General features: G+C 38.8%; 4 protein-coding genes across 4 annotated transcripts; 1 reads left to right on the top strand and 3 right to left on the bottom strand.

Annotated features, from left to right (window-relative positions):
- Window positions 1-80: 80 nt before the first annotated feature.
- Window positions 81-3,432, top strand: LOC107041209 (putative odorant receptor 85d). The gene is made up of 3 exons (XM_015261650.1): window positions 81-236; window positions 1,194-1,905; window positions 2,851-3,432. Exons 1-3 carry the CDS (start codon window positions 81-83, stop codon window positions 3,189-3,191), a joined length of 1,209 nt encoding a protein of 402 aa, XP_015117136.1. The 3' UTR covers window positions 3,192-3,432.
- A 1,200-nt stretch (window positions 3,433-4,632) lies between these two features.
- On the bottom strand, window positions 4,633-10,189 carry LOC107041204 (modular serine protease). The gene is made up of 9 exons (XM_015261645.1): window positions 10,005-10,189; window positions 9,163-9,350; window positions 7,735-7,951; window positions 7,489-7,608; window positions 6,316-6,644; window positions 5,989-6,240; window positions 5,292-5,723; window positions 4,914-5,215; window positions 4,633-4,849 (listed from the first exon to the last, which is right to left on the bottom strand). Exons 1-9 carry the CDS (start codon window positions 10,187-10,189, stop codon window positions 4,748-4,750), a joined length of 2,127 nt encoding a protein of 708 aa, XP_015117131.1. The 3' UTR covers window positions 4,633-4,747.
- A 1,189-nt stretch (window positions 10,190-11,378) lies between these two features.
- LOC107041185 (odorant receptor 22c) lies at window positions 11,379-14,181 on the bottom strand. The gene is made up of 3 exons (XM_015261624.1): window positions 14,023-14,181; window positions 12,487-13,195; window positions 11,379-11,719 (listed from the first exon to the last, which is right to left on the bottom strand). Exons 1-3 carry the CDS (start codon window positions 14,179-14,181, stop codon window positions 11,379-11,381), a joined length of 1,209 nt encoding a protein of 402 aa, XP_015117110.1.
- Window positions 14,182-15,047: 866 nt separating this feature from the next.
- LOC107041195 lies at window positions 15,048-21,412 on the bottom strand. The gene is made up of 5 exons (XM_015261636.1): window positions 21,290-21,412; window positions 19,352-19,441; window positions 18,605-19,291; window positions 17,227-17,649; window positions 15,048-17,083 (listed from the first exon to the last, which is right to left on the bottom strand). The coding sequence occupies exons 3-5, from the start codon at window positions 18,871-18,873 to the stop codon at window positions 16,780-16,782; spliced, it is 996 nt and encodes a 331-aa protein (XP_015117122.1). The 5' UTR covers window positions 18,874-19,291; window positions 19,352-19,441; window positions 21,290-21,412; the 3' UTR covers window positions 15,048-16,779.
- Window positions 21,413-21,829: the final 417 nt, after the last annotated feature.

The raw sequence follows: 21,829 nt of genomic DNA, 5'->3' as shown, positions 1-21,829 counted from the left end.
GTTTTGTTGCTTAGGACATACCTCTCGCTACATTGTGCATTTAGGAAGGGGAATTCAGTGTACCTCTGGACATTATGAAAATGGATCTGAGAAAGGAAACTCCTATTCCATGGAACGATGACACAAAATATGCGCTGGGATTATACAGACAGTATCTCACTTTGCTAGGGATATGGCCTTTGGAACGTGATAGAGTGTTGCCGACATTGCGGCTAATGTTGTTCATCGTCATACAAGTATGATAGCGTCTGTTAACCCTAGTTGGTCACCATATGAGAACTTGTGACTTGGTCACCTCCGCAGGGAATCGCCGCCGTGTTATTTAGGCCCGAGCGTTGCCGAATTCACTCTATACTGCCCGGGCGCGTTTAGCGAGACTTCGGCAACGTCGCACAACGGGCAATTTCATTTAACATGGGAAAAAATTGCCCGTCTGTTAGAAATAATTTTTTTTCTTCAGGAATTGTGGATGTAAATAATTTTAAAAAATATTATAATTTTCTAGACACTTGAATTGACGCATTCCAATTTTTTAGGATTTTTCCGCTCAGCCAGTCAATGGTAAGAAAAAAAAATCGACCTTCGGCGGCGTTTCCCTCCTATGGTGACCAACTAGGGTTAAGGGGAAACGGAACCCCTGTGTCTATACAAACTTTTAGAATTGTGCTTTCTCCTACGATTATGAATTTTCATCTGTGAAATTCAATTTTTCTATCTAACTTATTTTATTGAGATATTTTCTGTAGAATTTCCTCGGCTCAAATTTCCCAAGTTTTTTCGATTGATTTTCTTGATGAGAAGAAAAGAAAAATGGAATGAAAAAAACTTGGAAAATTTGAGTCGAGCAAATTCTATAGAAAATATACGAAAAGAATAAATTATATAGAAAAATCGAATTCTGTTGACTTTTTCTATTGAACGTTTTCTATTGAACACGTCAACAGAATCAGCCAAAAACTAATAGAAAGTTTAATAGAAATTCAATAAAATTTTCTAACGAATTCGATAGGTTTTCTATTAAATTGTTTCGTGCGTGTGTGTCTGTTAAGGGGTAGCAGAAGGCGACCGTTTTATCGAAATTTTCAATCAATTTTGAGGCACAATATACTATATTTCGCCGCAATCTTTTATTAAACATTTTAATTTAATTATAAAACAGTCTTAATTTAACAATACTACCCACGATTTTTCAGATGTCAGTAAATATCACTTACATCACAAACCTGATGACAACAGGCTACTGCGGTCGAATACTGGATTTAGTCGAGATAATCACAATACTTTCCTTGAGCAACATATCCGTATTCAAATTGATCGTACCCTGGGGTTACTCTGACAAAATGTATTTTGTTCTCAATTCCATGGTCGAGGATTGGGTAAAGGTTTACGATCGAAAATCCCACGATACAATGATGAAATATGCCTACAAAGGGAGGGCAGTATGTGTTTTCCAACTGTTCATCACCGCATTTTTGATCATTCGAAATATCTTGCACAAATTACCGGCTACAGTGGAAACAATTACACCTGAAAACGTGACGACTCTATCGAGAATTGTGCCATACGGACCGGCATGTTGGGTGTCAACCACAATGTCCGCGCATTATTACAATGCTTATTATTCATTAATCTGTATCCACTGGCTGTCGGCAGCCCTCGCATACATCGGTACCGACATATACCTCTTCGGTCTGGGAATGCACATGTGCGGACAGTTTGAACTGTTGGCCGCTGAACTCGACGATATAAGTGGCAACGAAAATTGTGAAGAGCAGCATGAGAAAATCTCGAAGTTCATAAGACGACATAATCATCTGCTCAACGTTGCTGAATCCATCGAAGACGTCTACAACATTCCAATTCTGGTTGAAGTCATAAATAATACAGTGATTATCAGCATATCTGGTAATCGAGTTTTCATTTTATGATGTCGTTGGGGTGATCGTGGTATTTACATTGTTTTTAGTTTAGATTTTATATTTATATTTTATATTTTATTTTATAAAGATCCAACAGCACAAGGCCAATTACAGGATCAAATACATTATATAAAAAATATATCGTAGATAATGAAACTTAATTATAAGAATAAATTATTAATGTTCAGACGGAATAGCGGATGAGGTATGCACATTTTAAAGTAATAAATCAAGTCGAATCAACAAATATATCTTAACATCCTCTCAGTGGCCACGCCACTAGTTGATCATGTGGTTTTGTTGTGTTCGGAGAATATTTAAGCGTCGACAGGACTGATTTTTAATTGATATATGTTAAAAAGAGAAGATAAAATTATTTGAAGTTAAATTTATTGGACGACGCTAGGTTAATACTCTTATCTTTTCATTGCAGTGGATAATGGCACTTGGTTCAAGCATATTTTATGCTCAATTGGGGGATGGATATTTCAATTCGAAGATGATTGTTTTGTATCAGGCCGGGTTGTAGCAACCCCTTAACCCTAGTCTGGTCACCTGACGGGAAAATGCGACTTTAGTCATCTTCGCGGGAGAGTAAGCACTTAACCTCCACTTTTTGACCCTTATATTCTCACACTCAGTGTCTGACCCTTATGTTACACTTGAGAGCGCTTGGTATAGCCCGGGCTGATACGAAATAATCATCCGAGAATTGAAACATTCATTCCCCATTCGAGTATAAAATATACTTGAATCAAGCATATTTCATTCTTGCAACCGGATTTCAATGAGAAAATATTCAATGGAAAGGAATTTTATATTAGGGATAGAGGAAATCATCTCTCAGTGATTTAATTTATTAATTTGCATTATATATAAATTTTTTTCTATTGCTCCCATCTTAAAATTCTAGACATCACAATTGTTTCAGGTATCATATTACTGTGGGCCTTCAAACTTCGCAGTCGTGCAATGGCGATACCGAAACTTATAAGAATTTACCTCTTCTACGTTGAGATATTCATGGTCAGTTATGTCGGGCAAGCCCTGTCAGAAAAGACTGAAAAGCTGCAAGAAGCTGTTTACAATATACCTTGGTATAAAATTCCGAAGCGACATATGAAGGCGCTTGTCATTGTTATGATGCGAGTTAAATATCCGTTCCAATTGACGGCGGGCAAAATAGCTCATATGAACTATGAAACCTACAAAAATATCATCAAATCGACCTTTTCATATTTCTCCGTTTTCCGACTTGTGTTGGAGCAATGAACAGGATCGCTCACAAAAGCTCAATCCCCGCTCACACGGAAAAGAGAAAACGGCGGACAAGTTCTGAGATCACAAGATCTTTGCTTAAGATTCATACGAGGGGAGAGCTTCGGCTGAAAATTGACGAAAATCTTGTGGTTTAGAATTTTTCACCATTTCCTTTTTTTTCGTGCAGATAACCAATTATTAACAGAAACGTTATTAATCGAAAATAATGCATTCAGTTGTGTATTAGCCACTATTTCACGGCAATTGTAAGATTTTTGTTTCACTAATTACAACTGTAGATATAATTGTAACCCTGGGCATCATCCAGGGCATGCAATAAATATACAAAGAGTTTTAGCAATGTATTTCAATATGCTGTGGATTTTTTTGCTTTCCAATGGCAGCTTTGCAATCGTTCACCTAGGAGTGGATTTTAGTCAATTTTGAAAGTGGACGTGTTAGGAGAAAATTATTTGGTAAATTTCACCAACTAGTTGTTGAAATTTAACAACTAACTAATTAAAATTCAGAAACGATTTTTCAATTTCATTCGACAACGATTTTTCAACTAATTCTAACTTTCAATCTAAGCGGGAATATTTAGTATCAAAATTTTTCTTGATTTGTATTAATTTTCATGGCATATTTGTATTGACATTTACATTTTTCATTGATTTTCCCATAAAATTTCTAACTCTTAATAATTAAATTATGTGAAATTTCAGACGGAAAAAAATTCCAATGAGTTCACGAAAAGTTTCAGTCAAAAATTTTTAGTTAGTTATTTATGAAAGCAACCAGCTGGAACCTCTATTTCAATAAATTCACTCATTTTTTCCTACAAGTTAGATCGTGAGGGCATACACTCATTTCGGGGTGCTGTACTTATATATGCAGGATGTGACGCATTCATATTCAACATTGCATTGCATGTTTGTGGTCAGTTTGGAATACTGAGTTCAAACGTAGAGAAATTCGAGGATGAGGAGGGTTATTTGAGGCAGAGACATGGAATTAGAGAATTCTGTAAGCGCCATGACAGACTAAATGCACGCTTTACTCAGTTGATTAAATTAGGATGGTTTTCTGTGACAAGCCTGAATATTTTAATCTGAGGAACTGTTTCCCCTTGCGAAGGCAACGAAACTGGAGTGGCACTTCCGTAACTGTACGCTTCCGGGGATTGGGGCTCTTGGAATTTGCGCTTACGGGAGGACCCTTCTTCGCCAGCGAAAGAGTGAGAGCGCTGAGTCAGAAAGAGATGCATGTAGAGGCAATGGTGGGGGAAGAGCCACTAAGCGAAATGCGCGGGACGTCCTGGCGCATGGGAGCAAGCGAGCGAAAGCGGTTAGAGAGAGAACGGACATAGAGGGAAATTGTAATGGTGGGGGAACGGTTCCCCTCGTGCGGTGGGACGGAGTGTAATTCCAAAAGACTCGGGATACTACAGCCGTGGATATTCAATCATTTTTATGTTTCTGCGATATTGTACGTTTACACAATAAAAATTTTGCCAGGACAAGTAAAACTGCTCTTTCTTTCAGAGACTTAAAAGTTACATTTTTATGTTATACAAGTATATCCTCATTTGGTAATTGGTCCAGATCGGGAGGTCCAACAACCGGAATGGTCTCGAGAATTCCTTCGATCCAATTGCCATAAATCGCCACCTGAGAATAAAACCAGTCAAGCATAATTGATGTGAACTAGAATAAGAACAGCAAATAATCTTACTTTTGTGAAAACTGTATAGTACTGAGGGTCACAGGTGAAACTCCCTATTTTTCTAGGACTGATGGAAACAATACCATGGAGATCCCAAATGGTGGAGTTTTTTCTCTGGAGTACTAGTCCACCACCACTGTCTCCATTACACACTGAAGTGCCATTATTCCATCCAGCACAGAACGTCGTATACGTCAAGTATTTTCGAAAATCTCTTTTTTGACTGTCTCTGCACTCTTCCTCGGGAATTATTTTCTCACTAGTGACTCGAAGTCTTTGACTAATTGTACTATTTTCTGTGATACCCATGCCTGAATGGGCAAGATCAATCAATTTATCATTAATGAATTTGAAAAATGGAAAAAAACCAAAGATATTTCATCTCACCTGCTACCAAACCCATTTCTCCACCTCTGAAAGATACGTCAGATTCCGGAGACCAGTTCAAACACACGGGATTAACCCGAGAATTGATGAGCGCAGGTTTATTCAAAACGATAATAGCCAAATCTGATCCGTAGTTTCCTTCGTGATCGTGATATGCTCTTTGTACTTCGATTCGTGAAACGTCAAAGATTTGAGTATCTTCATCGCTTTCGTCGAGAGTGAAGTTACTGGAGAAGCCAGCGAGGACCACTCGAATGGTCTTTGGATCGGTTTTCCATACACAATGGCCAGCTGTGAGGACAACTCGTTCACCAATTAAACTACCCCCGCAGAAAAATGTCCAGTGACCATTTTCGTGGGAGAATAGAGTCGCATGCCATGGTAATGGCTCTTCTGGAGAACTTTCCCAACCTTTTACGATCAGTGCTATGGCTGAGAACGAGATATTACTTTCAATTACGAGTAGTGCACCGAAAAAAAGTAATGATTCAAGTATTTTTTCTACTCTATTCAAGCAGGAAGGCTGTGACCCATTCAGAGAGATTTCTCTGAATTGTTCTGATTTTTCATAAGTTTCCCCGGAGTAATGAAACTGAAACTTACAATTCCCACAAATTTCTCCGCAAAATTATGAGTTTTCAACGGCAAAATTCCTTGCAAATTTTTAAATGTGTAGGATAATTTGGAGAAAACTTACCTGAAGTTTCTCGCACACCACACACGGGTCTACACCGCAGAGGAAGTTGACTCCAAGTTCCATCATGGAGACAAGTAATGTGTAAAGCACCCGACTCCCTCTCATAAAATTCTGGGCACTCTAAAATGACTTTGGTGCCGACTGGAATGGAATCATTGCAAGATATCCATCCCTGTCTGGGTCCCCATAAGACTTCGCACCGTTTTCTCGTTCCAGGTGAATTCAACGGAGGGCACGTGATATCCTGACTCTCTGGGCACATCGAAACAGAGTTTGGACTCTGAAGAAATTCCTAGGGGTGACTACAAAAATTTGAGAGTATTTTACCAGAAATGCAAGTTGGTATTTGAGGAACCCACTGATTATTCTGACAAAAAGCAGTGGTGGGTCCTTCTAGGGAACCTCCAGCAGCGCAAGAGAAATTCAGACCGGTAAGTTCAGGCACTATTTGCCCCGGTCGACAAAGGGGGCAGTTGGAAACCGACACGTGAACTCCTGGTCTGGGCATGGGTAGGCGGCAAGCACCCTGGGGAATAGGGACTCCGCACATCGACTCTTCTTCATCACTAAAATCTTGACAATTTGGCTCTAAATTGCACTTCAACGACGCCGGGATGCAACCCCCATATGCACATCGGAAATATCCGCTAGAACAACTGAAAAAAAGCTCGATTTTCATTCGTCCGTTGCTTCGCGCAAGTCTCGAATGTGAGCAAGTCTCGAAAGCAACGGAGAGGAGTGGGGGGTCCGTTCGAGTATTAGTGCGCCATAAGAGAAGCACGCTTGCGCACGCGCAGAACTACGAAACGGAGAAGAGTGGGGTACCGTGAGACGAAGCAGAGGGTTAAAGCACATTGTGGAAAATTTTGGGTCGAAGTTTTTAGTACATTTCTCGCACTGAAGTTTCATTAGAATTTTGAAGAAATTTCGTCGTTGAAGATTCTAAATTTCATGGTAATGTAAATGAAAATTGCAGAGCCCATGAAAAATTGTCTTGTCTTGACAGTTTAAAGGTCTCAAAATAAGATTTTATGAAAATCTTGATTTCAGATTTCGAAAATCTCAAAGTTTTTCATATTTCAATCTAAGAATCTAAAAAAATCTTCATTTGAACCTCGAAAGTGCTAGATTCGGACTTTGTCTTCAACTTGAGTTCTGCAAGTTCTAAAATATTTTTTTTGTATTAATTTCGATTCTATTTCAATTTATTTCCGTTTATAACAATTAATTAATAAAAATTAATTAATTTATTTCCTAGAATTAATTTATTTAATTCTATTCAAATTTAAAATTTAATTATATTCTTGTTTTTCCACTTAATTTCAATTTTAGTGTAATTTGGTCATTAAAATTGTCCGTGAAATCTGAAAAATATTGACATTTTCCTTCCTAAATTCAATTCGATGTTCCTCTCCTGGAAATGACTCTTGTGTCTAATTATTTACGAAATTATTTCATTTTTCAGTACCACAGGAAGGATTAAAAATGTAGTTTTCTCACTTTTTATTTGAACAGGTGTCCAAAGCCTCATCTGTCCCATCGCGGCATTGGCGAGTTCCATCGCAAAGTCTGGAGATGGGGATACATTGCCGCTCACTTAGGCACGAGAATTCATCTGATCTGTTTTTCGCATAAAGAAAATTATTCTCCCGAATAATTTATTCGTTATTCACGTGATTTTATTATCACTTTTACTCAATATTAAACATTCTGATCATTCACTAAAAGGCAAACTGTTCGTTCTACCTGCAGTTATACTGGAGGCATTCATCACCCTGGCAATTCATAGCGGCACATTCCGAAGCCTCTTCGTCGCTTCCATCGACACAATCATTCACCCCGTCGCACATGACTTCCCGGTGTACGCAGCCGCCATATCTGCACTGATAGGAATGTGCTGGACATGGAAAGTCCCTGCACAAAGTTTCGCTCTCATCGGTGCCGTCAGCACAATCCAAGTAACCTTAACCGTTATTGTTCAAATTATTTCCAACTCATACGAAATTTATTAAATCAGGATCATTATGGAAGAGAGATGTATAAAAATGACTTGACATGTTACTGACCATCACATTACATCGAACTAGAATGTTTCGTCGTGGAACACAATGTTGAGTTAATTATCTTAAAAATATTCGCGAAATGTTCCAACTTGATAATTTCTAACAAATATCATAGATATGTTGTTCTAAAACTTGAAAATGCTCCTGGAATGAGACTTATGCCCGGATCCTACTAACTGTCGTCGCGATTTGCAAAGGGAAAAGGACGCTTCTCGTTGAGCCATCAAAAAATTCATCTAATACCCAAAATTTTAATTAATGTCCCAGTCTCGGTAAATACTCAAGTGAATCAACCGCAAATCAACTCAAATTTTTATCAAACATTTATTGCGCGTCATTGTATTCCAAACTATTATTGTGGCAAATGTTAAGAAAGAGGGCCCCACCACCGATCCGATGGTAAGTTTTCAGAAAGATCGGTGGTGGGGCCGTTTTTCTTAATATTTACCCCTTTCCGTTGGAGGTGGAGCTAGAAAAGAGATAAACAGAGCGAAAGAATCTCCCTGTTTCACTCTCACACGCCGAGAGTAATTTTACTGCGCAGTCCCGTCGCGCAGAGGGACACACAGATTTACCCAAACGGATTGACGTTGTCGATGGTGGGGGGAGTCAACTTCTCCGACAGAAATGTTAGGGAGTAACCACTGTAATAACAAAGTCAAACCTATTTTCAACTGAACCAAGTTATTAATCACAAAAACAAGAATGAATCTCTCAATTCCTCCCAAATTAATAATATATAAACCGTCATCTCATATTACTCGTAAATTTTCCTGAGAGAGCTTAATTGTTAGTTCCATGGTATCGCCTACTCGATGCACACTAGTAGTACGACCTGGAATTTGTAGACTGCTTCAAGGTTTCATGACGATAGGGGACTAGTTGATTATCAAATACATGCATTCAATGTATTCAAATCAAAATTAATAATTGTAAATACAATTCCATAATTGCAAATATGAATTATTATGAAATGCGACAAAATGGTATGAGACGAAAAATGCATAACTGTCAGTTTACATCTAGCTAGGTAATTCGAAATAGCAGCGGAAAATATGATTGGAAGTATGACATGAGATAAATAAGCGTCAGATCCCTGTTATGAAATTACCGTTGCAAGTTTTCGAAATCTGAATACATTCGAGAGATCCTAGGCAACGATACTCTCGGTCTGAGCATTGCGGCAGTATATCGCAGTGGAGTTCGTCGCTTCCGTCGATACAATCTTGCCGACCATCGCATCTAGATGATCTTGGAATACAAGCGCCGTAATTACATCGATATGAAGAGGATGGACATCTAGAAGGGAAATTGGTTCTCAATGATTTTGTGGGAAAAATTTTAGTCACACTGGAAGATTTTGGGGGAAATTTCTATCGCGTTCCGCTGAAACTTCAGCGAATTTCATCATTCAAAGTTCATGATTTGGTAGAAAAATTAATGGAAACTGCAAATTTTAATTTAATTATCTCATGAAAATTGATAGAAAATCGGAAAATTTCAATGAATATATCCGTGAATTGTCAATCAATTCAGTATAATTATAGTATAATTAAAATAATCTTCCCAATGTCAACTTGACCGAGTTCGATCATGAGATGGACGGCACATCTGTTGTCGAAAAAATTTATTTTGAAAACAATATTCAGGGAAAGGAAGAAAAAAAATAACGTTGGGGTAATGTTGAATTCAATTTAAAATACAGCCCCATAGAAACTCCATTCGAAAGCAAATTGCTAACTTATTACCAAAAATATCTGGACTACACAAAAAAATGGTTTATTTGAATTAAATAAACTTTATTTGAATCGAGTAAATCCTCCATTAGAATCAAATGAACGATTCATTTTTAGTCAAATATAGTTTATTTAATTCAAATAAATCATTTTCCTGGGTGTACTGTGACGAAAAAAAATTCTCAGTTGTTTTCCTAACAGTGCAGTGAAAACTTACATCACATGATAGCACAATTTCTGGATTTCGTCGGACGAATCGGGACAGTCCACAACTCCGTCGCAAACTTTCGTCAAATTAATGTTTGATCCATCGGTGCAGACGAATGGCGGAGGACTACCGATAGATTCGGCGTACAGTTCACAATACTTCAATAACAAAACTGAAACGATTAGCTTGAACATCTTGCCACGTTTTTATCAGTGAGACCAGATATTGTGAAGATGTCAACTTATATAGAGAGAACGTTTCTCCACAATTTCACGACTGATTATGCAAATGCCCATTCTGGAAATTCTGATCGAGCTCCGAGATGTGTCTCTATTATGTCGGAAAATGAGTTCATTCAACAAGACTATCGCTAGGCCGTAATGTATGAATTACCACGGATGTGTTTCTCGGAAATTTATTGATGATTCTTTCCAGGGATAGCCATATCCGTAAATTATAGTTACTGTTGAATCATCAACTAGCGATTTCGTTAATATCACTCTTAAAATTTAATTATTGAAGCAGTCAATTCGAATATTCAAATTCCGAATTATTGATTAATCAGTAATTTAGTTAGGAAGATGCACGATTATTTGGATAATTAAAAATTCCTTAGAAGACATTTAGTATTATTTACTTGATAGAAAATTTACAGTTGCATATTATTAAATATTGAATTTCTTATGCTAAACAAAATCTCGAGAGAAAACAAACAACGCCAGCGCTTAATAAAAGGATTGAATGATGAACTCCAATTTTTTCAGATTTTTTAAGCGTCGAGCCATGCGTAAAAAAACTTCTGTCTTTCGAATATCTTCCAGAGAGTCTTGGAAGAATGTTCGGAAGTTTATGTGAAAGATGTTCTTGGTGAACCAAAAAGATTCTTCAGAAGACAAAATCTTTCAGAGAAAACTTCGAAAGATTTTGTAAGAGAATTTTTTTTAACATCTTCGGGAGACTATTTTTTTTTCATTAGAAGATAATTTTTTTTCAGAAGACAATTTGTTTTTGATAATCTTTGAGACTTTTTTTGTTTTCTTTTCTGGTCAAAAAGATCTGACTTTAAGTTTTTAGATCCTCAATTTTTTTACCCTTGAAATGTTGACGATGCGATCGCAAAGATTTTCAAAAAAAATGTCTTCTGAAGAAAAAATAATTGTCTCCCGAATATCTTCAAAAAAAATTGTCTTCCAAAGATCTTCTGATCTTCAAATTTCAATTTTTCCTGAAAGTTGAGTGTTTTGATCCCGACATTCATTGCGCCGAACATTCTGAGAAATTTACGCTGAATATTGAAAAAGAACGCCGAATCACAATAGCACGAGTTTTTTTTTTATTGGTTAATAGCACGAGTTATGATTATCCATTCTGCAACCAACAAATTTATTCCAATACCAATTTGAGAACAGAAAAGCATGAAAACATGATCCTAGTAATGTCCTTGAAAGCCTCATAATTCATAACGAAAATTCCACCAGCCGTCAAATAACAAAAAGAATGATTTCTCATCATAATGAATTTAATATCTTTAGCACTGCTCGCTGACATATTATACCAGGAACAGTTGTATACTGCGTTTTGGAATTTTTCAGCTTGATCGCATAGCTTTTCACCAACATAAGTATACATGAACAGCTCCATATACCAAACATATATTCTTATTCCAAAGTTGATATCATCATTATTCACACTCCCATTCTTGATGTTAGCAAGAACTGCAATCCCTGAACGTAGAAAATGCGATTTGTAATTTTTCCCACAATAATTTTTAATCTTACAATTTGTCCGTGTATCGGATCTTAACGAATCCACTAATTTTTGAAGCTAAACAGTTGAATTCAGTAGCGAATTGGTCAAACGGTTCATGTCGATTTTGGCTATTGGCGAGTTTTCAACGAATATCTCGAAATGTAAGGGAGCTAGCAAAATTTTTCTTATAACCTTTTTAGTAGCACTCAATTCGCTCCACAAAAAAGGTTATTATAAAAATTTCGTTATCTCCCTTAACCCTCCTGTAGTCGCCGTCTTCCCCGAACGTCGTTGGCCGCGTGGTGAGCGCTGCGCCGTCCGTACATTCTCGAGCGCAGCGTTGTCAGAGACATCCGACACTATAAACATATCACCGGCCAGCGACCCCCCACTCCGCACACGCCGCTTGGGACTACCACGGGGGTCGGCAACACCGTTCGTCAAATTTCCACTACGAGAGCGGTCGCACGGTGAGCCCTGCGCGCGTTTTCGCTAACCGCGCTCGACAAAATAATTAATTGAGAAAAAAATTGTCCGTGCAGGTCAACCCTACCGTGTTTAATCTCATCAGGACATTCCATTTGAGGAACTCGTAAATAGGGAGAGCGTAATTCATCACATTTCTAGAGATATCGTGAAAATAGCAAAAACGGCGGCGTTCAGACCATAGCGCCACCACTGGAGGGTTAAATTCGGAAACTTGACTTGAACCATTTCACCAGTTCACTACTGAATTGTTTACCTGAAACACAAATGAGGAAGCCATTGCTGAGAAGTTCCGAGAAAATAATTAGATTCGCCATGTCGTTGAGCTGATTGCCCAGCGTTAGTAATTTATTATGTCGCTTCAAGGACTCTCTGATTCTTAGCCTTTGGTTCAAATGACCGTCTTCATCCGTGATTTTTTCTATACTTGAATTGAGTATTTCAAATTGACCACAAATATGCAACGCAGCATTGAACATGAATGCATCGCAGCCTGGGTATATGAGTACGGCGCCCCACACGCTGAAAAAAATCAAGTAATAGTGTAACAAGTAGGAACTGGTGGGCATGGTAACAGGAATCCAGCATGGAGGTCCCAATATGAGATTCCGCGCTGATAAACTACTGTTCTCCGTTGTTTCAATAATGAATTTAGGAAGCCGAGATACTGTCATCTCCAGTACAATGATAAATGCTGCGGTAATTTGAATGCTGTAAGCTAAACGCCCCCAAAAGGCGTATTGGCTCATAATTTGACGAGATCTTGCGTCGGAAACGGTCGACCAATCTTCCATTGCTGACTGGATAATGTGGCGCATTTGTTCCTGCTGGAGGCAAGGGAGAAGAATTTTCATCGCTGTTACCATGAATACAGTGATTCCAGTCAAGGCCTCTATGAAATTTGGCATTGACCCACAGTTTCCATGAACGAAGAGGCGTTCCATTAGCGACACAGCCGCAGCGATCTTTATCAAATCGGCCGTGATATGTCACTGAGGGAAAAACGGCCGAGTTCTCAAACAAGGCTACTCGCGCAAAAAAAAAAGTGCAATACAAAAATCTTCATCAGATGATGGCTGAGGAAATTTTCAAAGAATTTTCAATTTTATTGAGGCCTTTCCTTAAGAGGTGATCGCTCTGTCGACTATTCAACAAAAATACAAACAGAGAAAAATTTGTCTAGAAAATTAGGATGCTAACATCTCTTTAGCGGATCAGGTTGGAACTTTCAATGTTTTTGCAGTTTGTATATAGCTGGAAATGAGCATTGTCTCGATATGCAAGAATTCCTTTGAAAACTAGAATGCTGAATGTAGAATTTTCCATGGAAAAACCGCAAAACCACTAGGGTGAAAATCGAATTTTTTCAGAATTTTCTGCACTATCGTTTACTCGTAAAAAAAAATACGGAAAAGGGCGGGGAATCCCTCATAGGATGACCAATTTAGTGTTAACATCCAAGTTGTCGTAATTCCCTGTCATTTTCGTAGCATTTCCAGACTAAAAAAATTCCCTGACAATTCTCAGTTTTCCAGATTTCTCTGACGGATGGACACCCTGAGTATGAATGAACCGCTCCTGGAGCTAAATATTTCGTTGTCGTTTAAACCAGAGTAATTATTCAGGTTTGAGACTTTAAAATTCGAACCAATTATCAAATCACCTTCGAATCGATTATTTTTTTGATAATTTTCAACTAACGATTTTGTTGGCCTGAACAAGACTTGTTTGAGAACTTGTTCGTTCTTCATTGTCAGTGTAGCAGTCGTCTCGGGGTTGATTCGTTTCGTACCTGAATTGTAAAGAATAATCCACTTCGTACGATAGACGACGTTTCATTGCGTTGCCAAGGCCAGACACCTACAGCTCTGCACCACAGCTTCGAGAAGCCAAGGGCGTAATGCATATCCCGATTCCACTGCAACTCATGAATTTCTTCTTTGTACTTCATTGCAGGAACAGTTCCATCGATGTTTGTTTACTTAGCGATGATCAGACGACTGCTTGCGTGTTGCAGCTTATACCCGAGAAAATATTTCTCGGATCAATTATTCATCTGCGTCTCACTCGCCTGCTTCGTTATTAATATTCTAAGGATGTAACTAATGTATGATGTATTATGTTTTTCTGGGAATAGTTCTGCATCAATGAATAATCATCATGTGTTATCGATCCGAGCGCAAAACTTCTGACGCGAGGTTTTCTCCTGTTCGGATATTTTTCGTTGCTGGCGTGTGAACTCCGCGGATGTACGTAAACAGAAAATTCTTCCTTCTTTTGATTTGGGGCTTTGATGGTTAACCTTATACACTCACATAACTAAACATGGATGAAAGCGTATAACAAACAGATCGCCGCCGTAAAAGCAAAGATGTACAAGTACCACAATACGAGGGGCTGCGTAGTGCCACCTCCATGGCTGCTATAAAAGTTCCAATATTTCGAGTACTTCGTATGAAGGAGGTATAAATATTTTCGGTCCAAATTTCAAGTTGATATCTCGATTTTTGCGCAAGCTAGAGTGATTACAAAGTTTTTTATGAAAAAATAGAAAAGGCCCTGATGGTGGATTCTCACCCTTGACTTCTACACTTGCTAAATCTTACCTTTTACTCTGTAGACTACACTGAAGTGTCACCCTCATGGGAGATTCAGAAGAGTCCTCTTGCTTCCTCATCTGAGAAGACCATGGCATCCTACACCATTTAGACTCTCTGAAAGCTTCTGAAAGTAATTATATGAATAGTCTCTAACAATAAGTGACTATGTCAAACACCTTATGAAAATTGAACTGTACATACACTTTTGATTGTTACTCCCATATTTAATGTCAATTATGTGATACATTCAAGGCTCTGGTAGGAACACGCATGATGAATCTTCACGTCTCAATATTCATTACGAAAAATTACAAACTATTTCTTTAGTAATTACATCAGCATTAGTTTCCTTTCCAACATAACAATTATCCACAATAAATAGAATGTCATTAGTCAGTTCCCGTTATTGTAATTCAAATATCAGAGTATGGTCAACGGCCAAAGACATCGCGGAAGGTGTTGGATACTTTATTTAGTTGGACGAGTCAGGACGGATGTCTTCCTCTAAAATAGTATTTTCTTTGGGCCAGTCATTAGGCGATCAGAATCAATCAGCAACAAGGAGGGACCGCAGTGGAATCGGGAAATCAAACTGTTTACGTGAAACGCCTTTCATAAAAATCTATGAATGTAGGAAGCCCTCTGAGCATAACTTGCAAAGAGAGGTTCAGGTTTTAGGATCATTGATTCTTTGAATCGCTCATTATTCGAAGAATACAATGAGTAGGACCACTAAAGCCTTTCTCTCAAAAATAAAGGAAGACAATCATTTCGACACTTTGGGCCTAGCTGTTCGCAAAAGTCGCCAACAAAGGGTAAAGATTTCAGGAACCTTTCACTAATTTCTAGGGACATGTCACTGATTTCCAGAAATCTGTCAATCATAGGTGATACTGGACACTGCCTAGAATAACACTGATCATCAGTAATTGCTACCTCTGAAATTTGGTGGTAGATTCTAAAAAATTGGAGATGGGTCTGGTGATGCCGTGAGACGGGATGAGACGAATAAGGAATAAGGGGTACAAAAGGTATCGTGCTAAAGGCTATAAAGTCAGAGTTAGTGAAGACAAAAATCTCGTTTGATGCAGTTAATACGCATGCTATGAAGAATTTTGAGTTACCTTCGTGATCATAAACGTAATTTAGTCTTCAGTACCCTCCTTGCAACATCAATTGAAAAAAGACATGCGTTCAATATTCGGAAGTCGTGCAAAACTGAGGTGCAAAATTGTGGGTGAATGTCTTCCTCATTTCTGAGAGGCACATCCTCATCAAATAAAGGGGTACTCTCCCAAAGTGGTGACCCCAAACCTTGAGCCTCTCTTTGTCCGCTCTAAACCGGAATCTAAACTTGAACTATCCGTCAAAATAGTTCCTTCAAAATAACTCCAGTTGTTCACTGTTGATGATTACCGCAGAACATCATCTTAGCGAAAGATTAAATCAAACGACCTAGCAACACAACTGCGGCCCTTCACAGTTGAAGTTAAATGCAATTTACACAGTTGAAGTTCAATGCAACAAGACTGCGAAGCAGTTTCATAGGCAACACACCTATTTTTCCGCACAATGAGAATTCACTTGCTGATGTGCTTTAGCATGACAATTTTGGCGCTAACAGAAATATTCTTCATATTATGTCAATGAAGATCGATTATGCGCTAGAACACGCACGATTAGTTTCATTCATATTCCGTTCGTGAAGTTATTGTCGATGCGATCGAGAGCCGTCTCTAATTGACATATTCGATATGAAATAATTTGAGAATATCATTTCTACTCGCATTTCCAGGAAATTGATCGTCAATTGTCATCGAGTGATACAATTGTACACAGCAAAAACCGCGGGCTGAGGGAACGATGTCAGGGTCCATTATGGGATTACAGCGCATTTCAACATTCACTCGGAGTATTAAGCGTCATGAGATACTTTTCACTAGTTGAAATCACTCTGCTCGTTTCTCTTCGCATTGTGTATCATCAAGATTGTGCAGCCAATTGAATATCATCATGTTTCTTTCATACTTCGTCAACTGTTTTCCACGTTCTCTTTCCACATCGTTGACTGTCAGTGGATGATCGCGTGGTTTCCGCAATGGTATTGTTGATCCTGGTAGTGCTGACGCAGTACCTGGTACAACCAGCGTCGCACCAGGTGTCGCCTGAGCTGCTGATGCTGCAGCTTCAAGCCTATCAAGATTGAATTCGCTCTGTGACAGGCGCTCCAGTGCACGGTAAGTTGTCAGTAATCTAGAACAAAATAGAATATTTTATGTCATAGGTGCCCAGAATCGCGGATTCCGGGCTCTATGACATAAAATAGTATACGCAACTCGTGCGTAATGGTGAGAATGACAGAATATTTGCAATCCGATGAGGAAACTCTTACTCACCTGCGTCGAATATAATTCTGTCGAACCTTCTTATTAACCGATCTAACTAGGTCCGCAGCGGTGAACGGTATAGATTGTGGATGGGGGGTAGATAAGTGTTGTTGTGCAGTACCACCATGCGGACTGGGTAATTGTGATGTACTGGCAACATCACCGACAGCCACCCAGGTACTACACGATCTTGATGCATGATCTAGTCTTGCTTGCTCCAGCAATAAGCCATTACGATGTGCTGAGTCTAACGCTAATGCCGAGACGGCCGACCGAAGCCCCTGTGAACATGCGGCTTCGGGTGATGATAGTTGAAAGACATCAGTGGTACTGAAACTTTTTTGAAGACCGAGAGCTGATGACAGCGCACCGCAACTGCGAATGAGCTCGTTTTCTTCTTCGAACCATAGGATCTCTGGTATGTCCGCTGGTCTGAAATGAATCGTTGAATCGATGATTAGATGAATGGTTTCTTAATAATGAAACAGACCTCTCGATTTTAATAAATAATCGATGATAAAATTTCAAACTCGACTGTAACAAAAATTCGACAGAGGCTTTAACCTGGCGCGGTCTGAGACAAGGGCTGCCAGGGTTAATGAAAATCCACAAAATATTGTTATTCGACAATGATAATAATATAATAATGTATTGAATATCGTCCAAATTTCTTAGCTCACGTAATTCGAATGCGAAGTTTGTAATTATATATGTTAAAATAATTAACTAAATAATCGACAAATAAACAACTGAATCCTATGGTAGTTCGCTAGATCCCCGAGGTCAGGGAAATCATATCGACGCGAAGGGAAAAATGGTATCATTTGTCACAAGTATTGGAACATGTTATTGATCTATGCGTAGCAATGGGAGATGCCTTCATGGAACTTTCAGTTGAAATCAAGGAAAAATGTAAGGGAAGATGTCAGATCAACCTTCGAACCTCACTTCAGAGACTGTACAGAGGGACCTCCCTAACTGCTCACCTACGTAAGTGCACGCTGTCCCACTACACGAGGGGAAGTGTTCCCCCACCATTACAACTCCCCTTTATGCCCATTCTCTCTCTAACCTTTTCCACTCTCTGTCTACAATGCGCGAGGACTATGCGCAATAGCATTCTGTTTACTCAGCACTTCGCCGTGTGTAGTTATTCGTGAAACTACACGCATCTCTTTCTAACTCAGCGCTCTCGCTCTTTCGCTGGCGAAGAAGGGTCCTTCCATAAGTGCAAATTCCGAGAACCCAAACCCCGGGAGGCGTGCAGTTATGGAGGTTCCACTGTATTTGGTAATACTGTATTCTTAGGGTCTATCAGGAATTTTGAGATTAGTATTATATCCATCGTAGGAGACCTTGCAGCATGAAAAACACTTTGTATTCTCACCTGTTACTCTGATTTTCACGAGTATCTGGATTTGGTGATGGTCCACGACCCACCAGCTGCACATCACTGTACGACTTGAAGCCTACAAGACGATTGGCTCCCTTGGCATCACTGGCTATTGATGATACGCTGAACAAGGATAAATCCGTCGTAACGCTCTCGTGACTTGGAGATCGTAGCATACGACACTGTGGTGGTGGCTGAATCGTTACCATTGTGGGAACAGTCGCAGGAACTGGAGATGCCGAGTTTGGTTCTGTTTTAGACATTGCTTTTTTCTGATGTGCTTTCTGAATGCATCGAATGATTTTTCACTTCATCCACTTCATCAAGGTTCAGATTGGCTGTCCTCGCATCGAAGTGTCTCGAAGTGTCAGCACTTCAGGCACTAGTTTAAGCTTGAGCTAAAGGAGTTTTGGGACTTGAGACTTTAGCCGAGAGAATCCATTACATTAGACCATTCAATGGCCAATGCGCTCATCCCTGTACCAGATGCGTAATCACTGAAAATTATCATCGATTGATGTACCATGTCATCGGTTCTTACCACCTGGACTGGTAACCTGTCCACTTTCACGAATCAATTGACGACGTCTGGTTCAATTTATCGAGCGATTGAGCATCCTACAATGATGATTGGTATCGTGAAACGTCAGAGTAGACAAGTGGATATGATTGGTATCGTATCTGCGGAAATTGGGATATTTAGTCGATCCTCGCAAAGGGATGGGGATTGTAATGTGATACCGTAGTAAAATGTTGATTGGGTGCATCAATTCACTTGTTCGATTAAACTTTCTGGACTGGTGTCAGAATTTGGGGGTGAGGTAGACCTATCTGAAACAACAATTTACAGGTCAATTACAATATACTGAGGCCATTCGGGTTTGAGGCTTTTTCATCCGTGATTACTGATATCACGATCGGGGGTTGAGAGCACGCCGGAGTGAGGACTGCACGAAAGTGAGTTCAGAGGAAAAGTCGATGAAATTTCAGATATCTCTGATATCTGAATTCAAGTAAAGCCCCAATTCAAGAATTAATTTTGAATGAATTTCACATGATATTCACTACCAAATTCCCTGGAATTTTCAGGGAAATCCTTTGAAATTCTTGGAATTCTAAGAAGTAATAAAGAAATTCCCTGAAAAATCAGAGGAATCTGGAGTTCAAGGATAGATTCCTCTGAATTTTCCTGACTTTTCATTAATTATTGCTGAATAATGAATCTGAAATTCACAGTTTCTACGGATTTTTTCGTAAAATGATGAATTTCCAATGACAAAATTTCGTGAAATTTCAGTGGACACTGAATCATACTCTCATACACTCTAGGGCCACATCGATCACTAGATTGTGCTATGAGCCGCCTGTAATATAAGCTTCAAGGGCAATTTCAAAGATAGCTTGGCTATAACTTTGTTAGTCGCGAGTAAATCGTATATTCTGCACAAATAGTGTATTTTACAAGGCTGAAAAATTCGAACGATGGTAGAACCCAGACAGCTAGATGGTAAGTGCACGAGTAATAAAGCCGAGCTCGCTTGAATTTTTCATTAAAACATGAATATTCAATACCAAATTAAAAAGTCTTCAGTTTGGAAAAATTCCAGAATTTATTTACTCAAATTTTCCTAAACACTAATTTTCGAAACAATAATGGCATCACAAACTCGCAATATAGAGCAAAGTTTTGTTGATGTAATCTGTCTGTGAAATATACACAAATTTTTAGCTGATGTGTCCAAATAATTTTGGAAATGGCGGAAATATGTCATTGAAAATTCTAAATTTTATGGAAAAGTTAATGTAAACTGTTAAATTTAGTTTAATTATATCATGAAAATGGATAGAAATCAGGAAAATTACATTTTTTCCCCTCTAAATCAGTAGGATCAGTAGAAAAAAATAATTGATCACGTGATTATTAGACACGTTATACACGAGTGATATTATTGAAAGATGAAATAATCAGTAGAATTTGCATTTTACTTATAGAATCTTCAGTGCAAGTTGAAATTGTCCGGAAACTAACCCCCGTCCAGACATTGACCTATTTATACTACTGGAAAAACTTTCAATCCACCGGCTATGAAAAATTCTGGGGCTTTTAAGGTAAAATTTCTAGGGATTTCTGCTAAAATTTCATATGATAACGGGAAAAATTCACGTCCTACTGGATAAAATTACCAGTGCGGGCCCTGGAATTTCTCCCCGGCCGTCACTTTGCGTCCTTTTCCCGTATTAGCACTATTTTCCTACACTGAGAAAAAAAATTTCTCTTGCCAAGTATTTTTACTTGGCACACGTAAATGTATATAAATATCTGCATAAGAAATCTGTGAATTTTCTTGTAGTTAGTAAAAACAAGATACTAACGATACGTCAACATAAACATGATACCGACACTAAACGCAGAATGCAACCAATCGCTCGATTAAAATCCCTGGAGAACTGATATCCAAATTAAAATCCGCACAATTGATTCGTTAATTCCAAAACATTGAGAAAATCTCGAGGAGATGAGTCGGGGAATCGCATCCTCGGGGCAATCAATAAAATTAATGTTGATGCCGGATACGTGTGCGCTCGAAAAAATTGAGCAAATTGTCGTGGCAACACGCCCCCGGCGAGTCACTCAACTCAAAACGCACTCACAGGATCACTGACGCATCCGAAAATTACCTGCGCTCGACACAGTCGAAACAGCTCGTCATGAAATGATTGCAGAACTAGATAAAATTTTAACAGACACGAAACAAAAACGTCAACATTTCGATACACGGAGCTGCAGGTGAATGGCTATTATTTCCGATTTCGCGGTGACTAGTGTAGTGCGGGGGAGATGAGGAGCGGTGTTACTGCACAGGCGTCGATCGATAGGGGCGAGGGAGGGCAAAACACCTTCGGGTCGACAGTTCTCCTCTGCGCGATTGTATACTTTGAGAGAGAGATGGCAGACCATCAGTAAAATGGAAAAATTGCCCGTTTGGGGTTGACGCATGTTTTCAATTTCAGCGTTCCACGTTTGACGAGAATTTTTTTTTTTTTTTGGTCTACTGTTGTTCAACAAATTGATCTTTTTTGAAGTTAAGGGTGCCAAGGGAATTTGGCGATGACCTTGAAAATTGACATTCACCAACAAAGTTATAATTTTTTTAATTAATAGTATTAGACATCGGTGAACATCGGTGACAATTTTAAAATTTTAGAAATTATGGATAT

The sequence above is a fragment of the Diachasma alloeum genome, unplaced genomic scaffold (assembly GCF_001412515.2).
Source record: "Diachasma alloeum isolate Michigan unplaced genomic scaffold, Dall2.0 Dall_scaffold_00359, whole genome shotgun sequence".
In the NCBI taxonomy this organism is placed as follows: domain Eukaryota; kingdom Metazoa; phylum Arthropoda; class Insecta; order Hymenoptera; family Braconidae; genus Diachasma; species Diachasma alloeum.
This window is presented reverse-complemented; position numbering and strand designations above follow the sequence as displayed.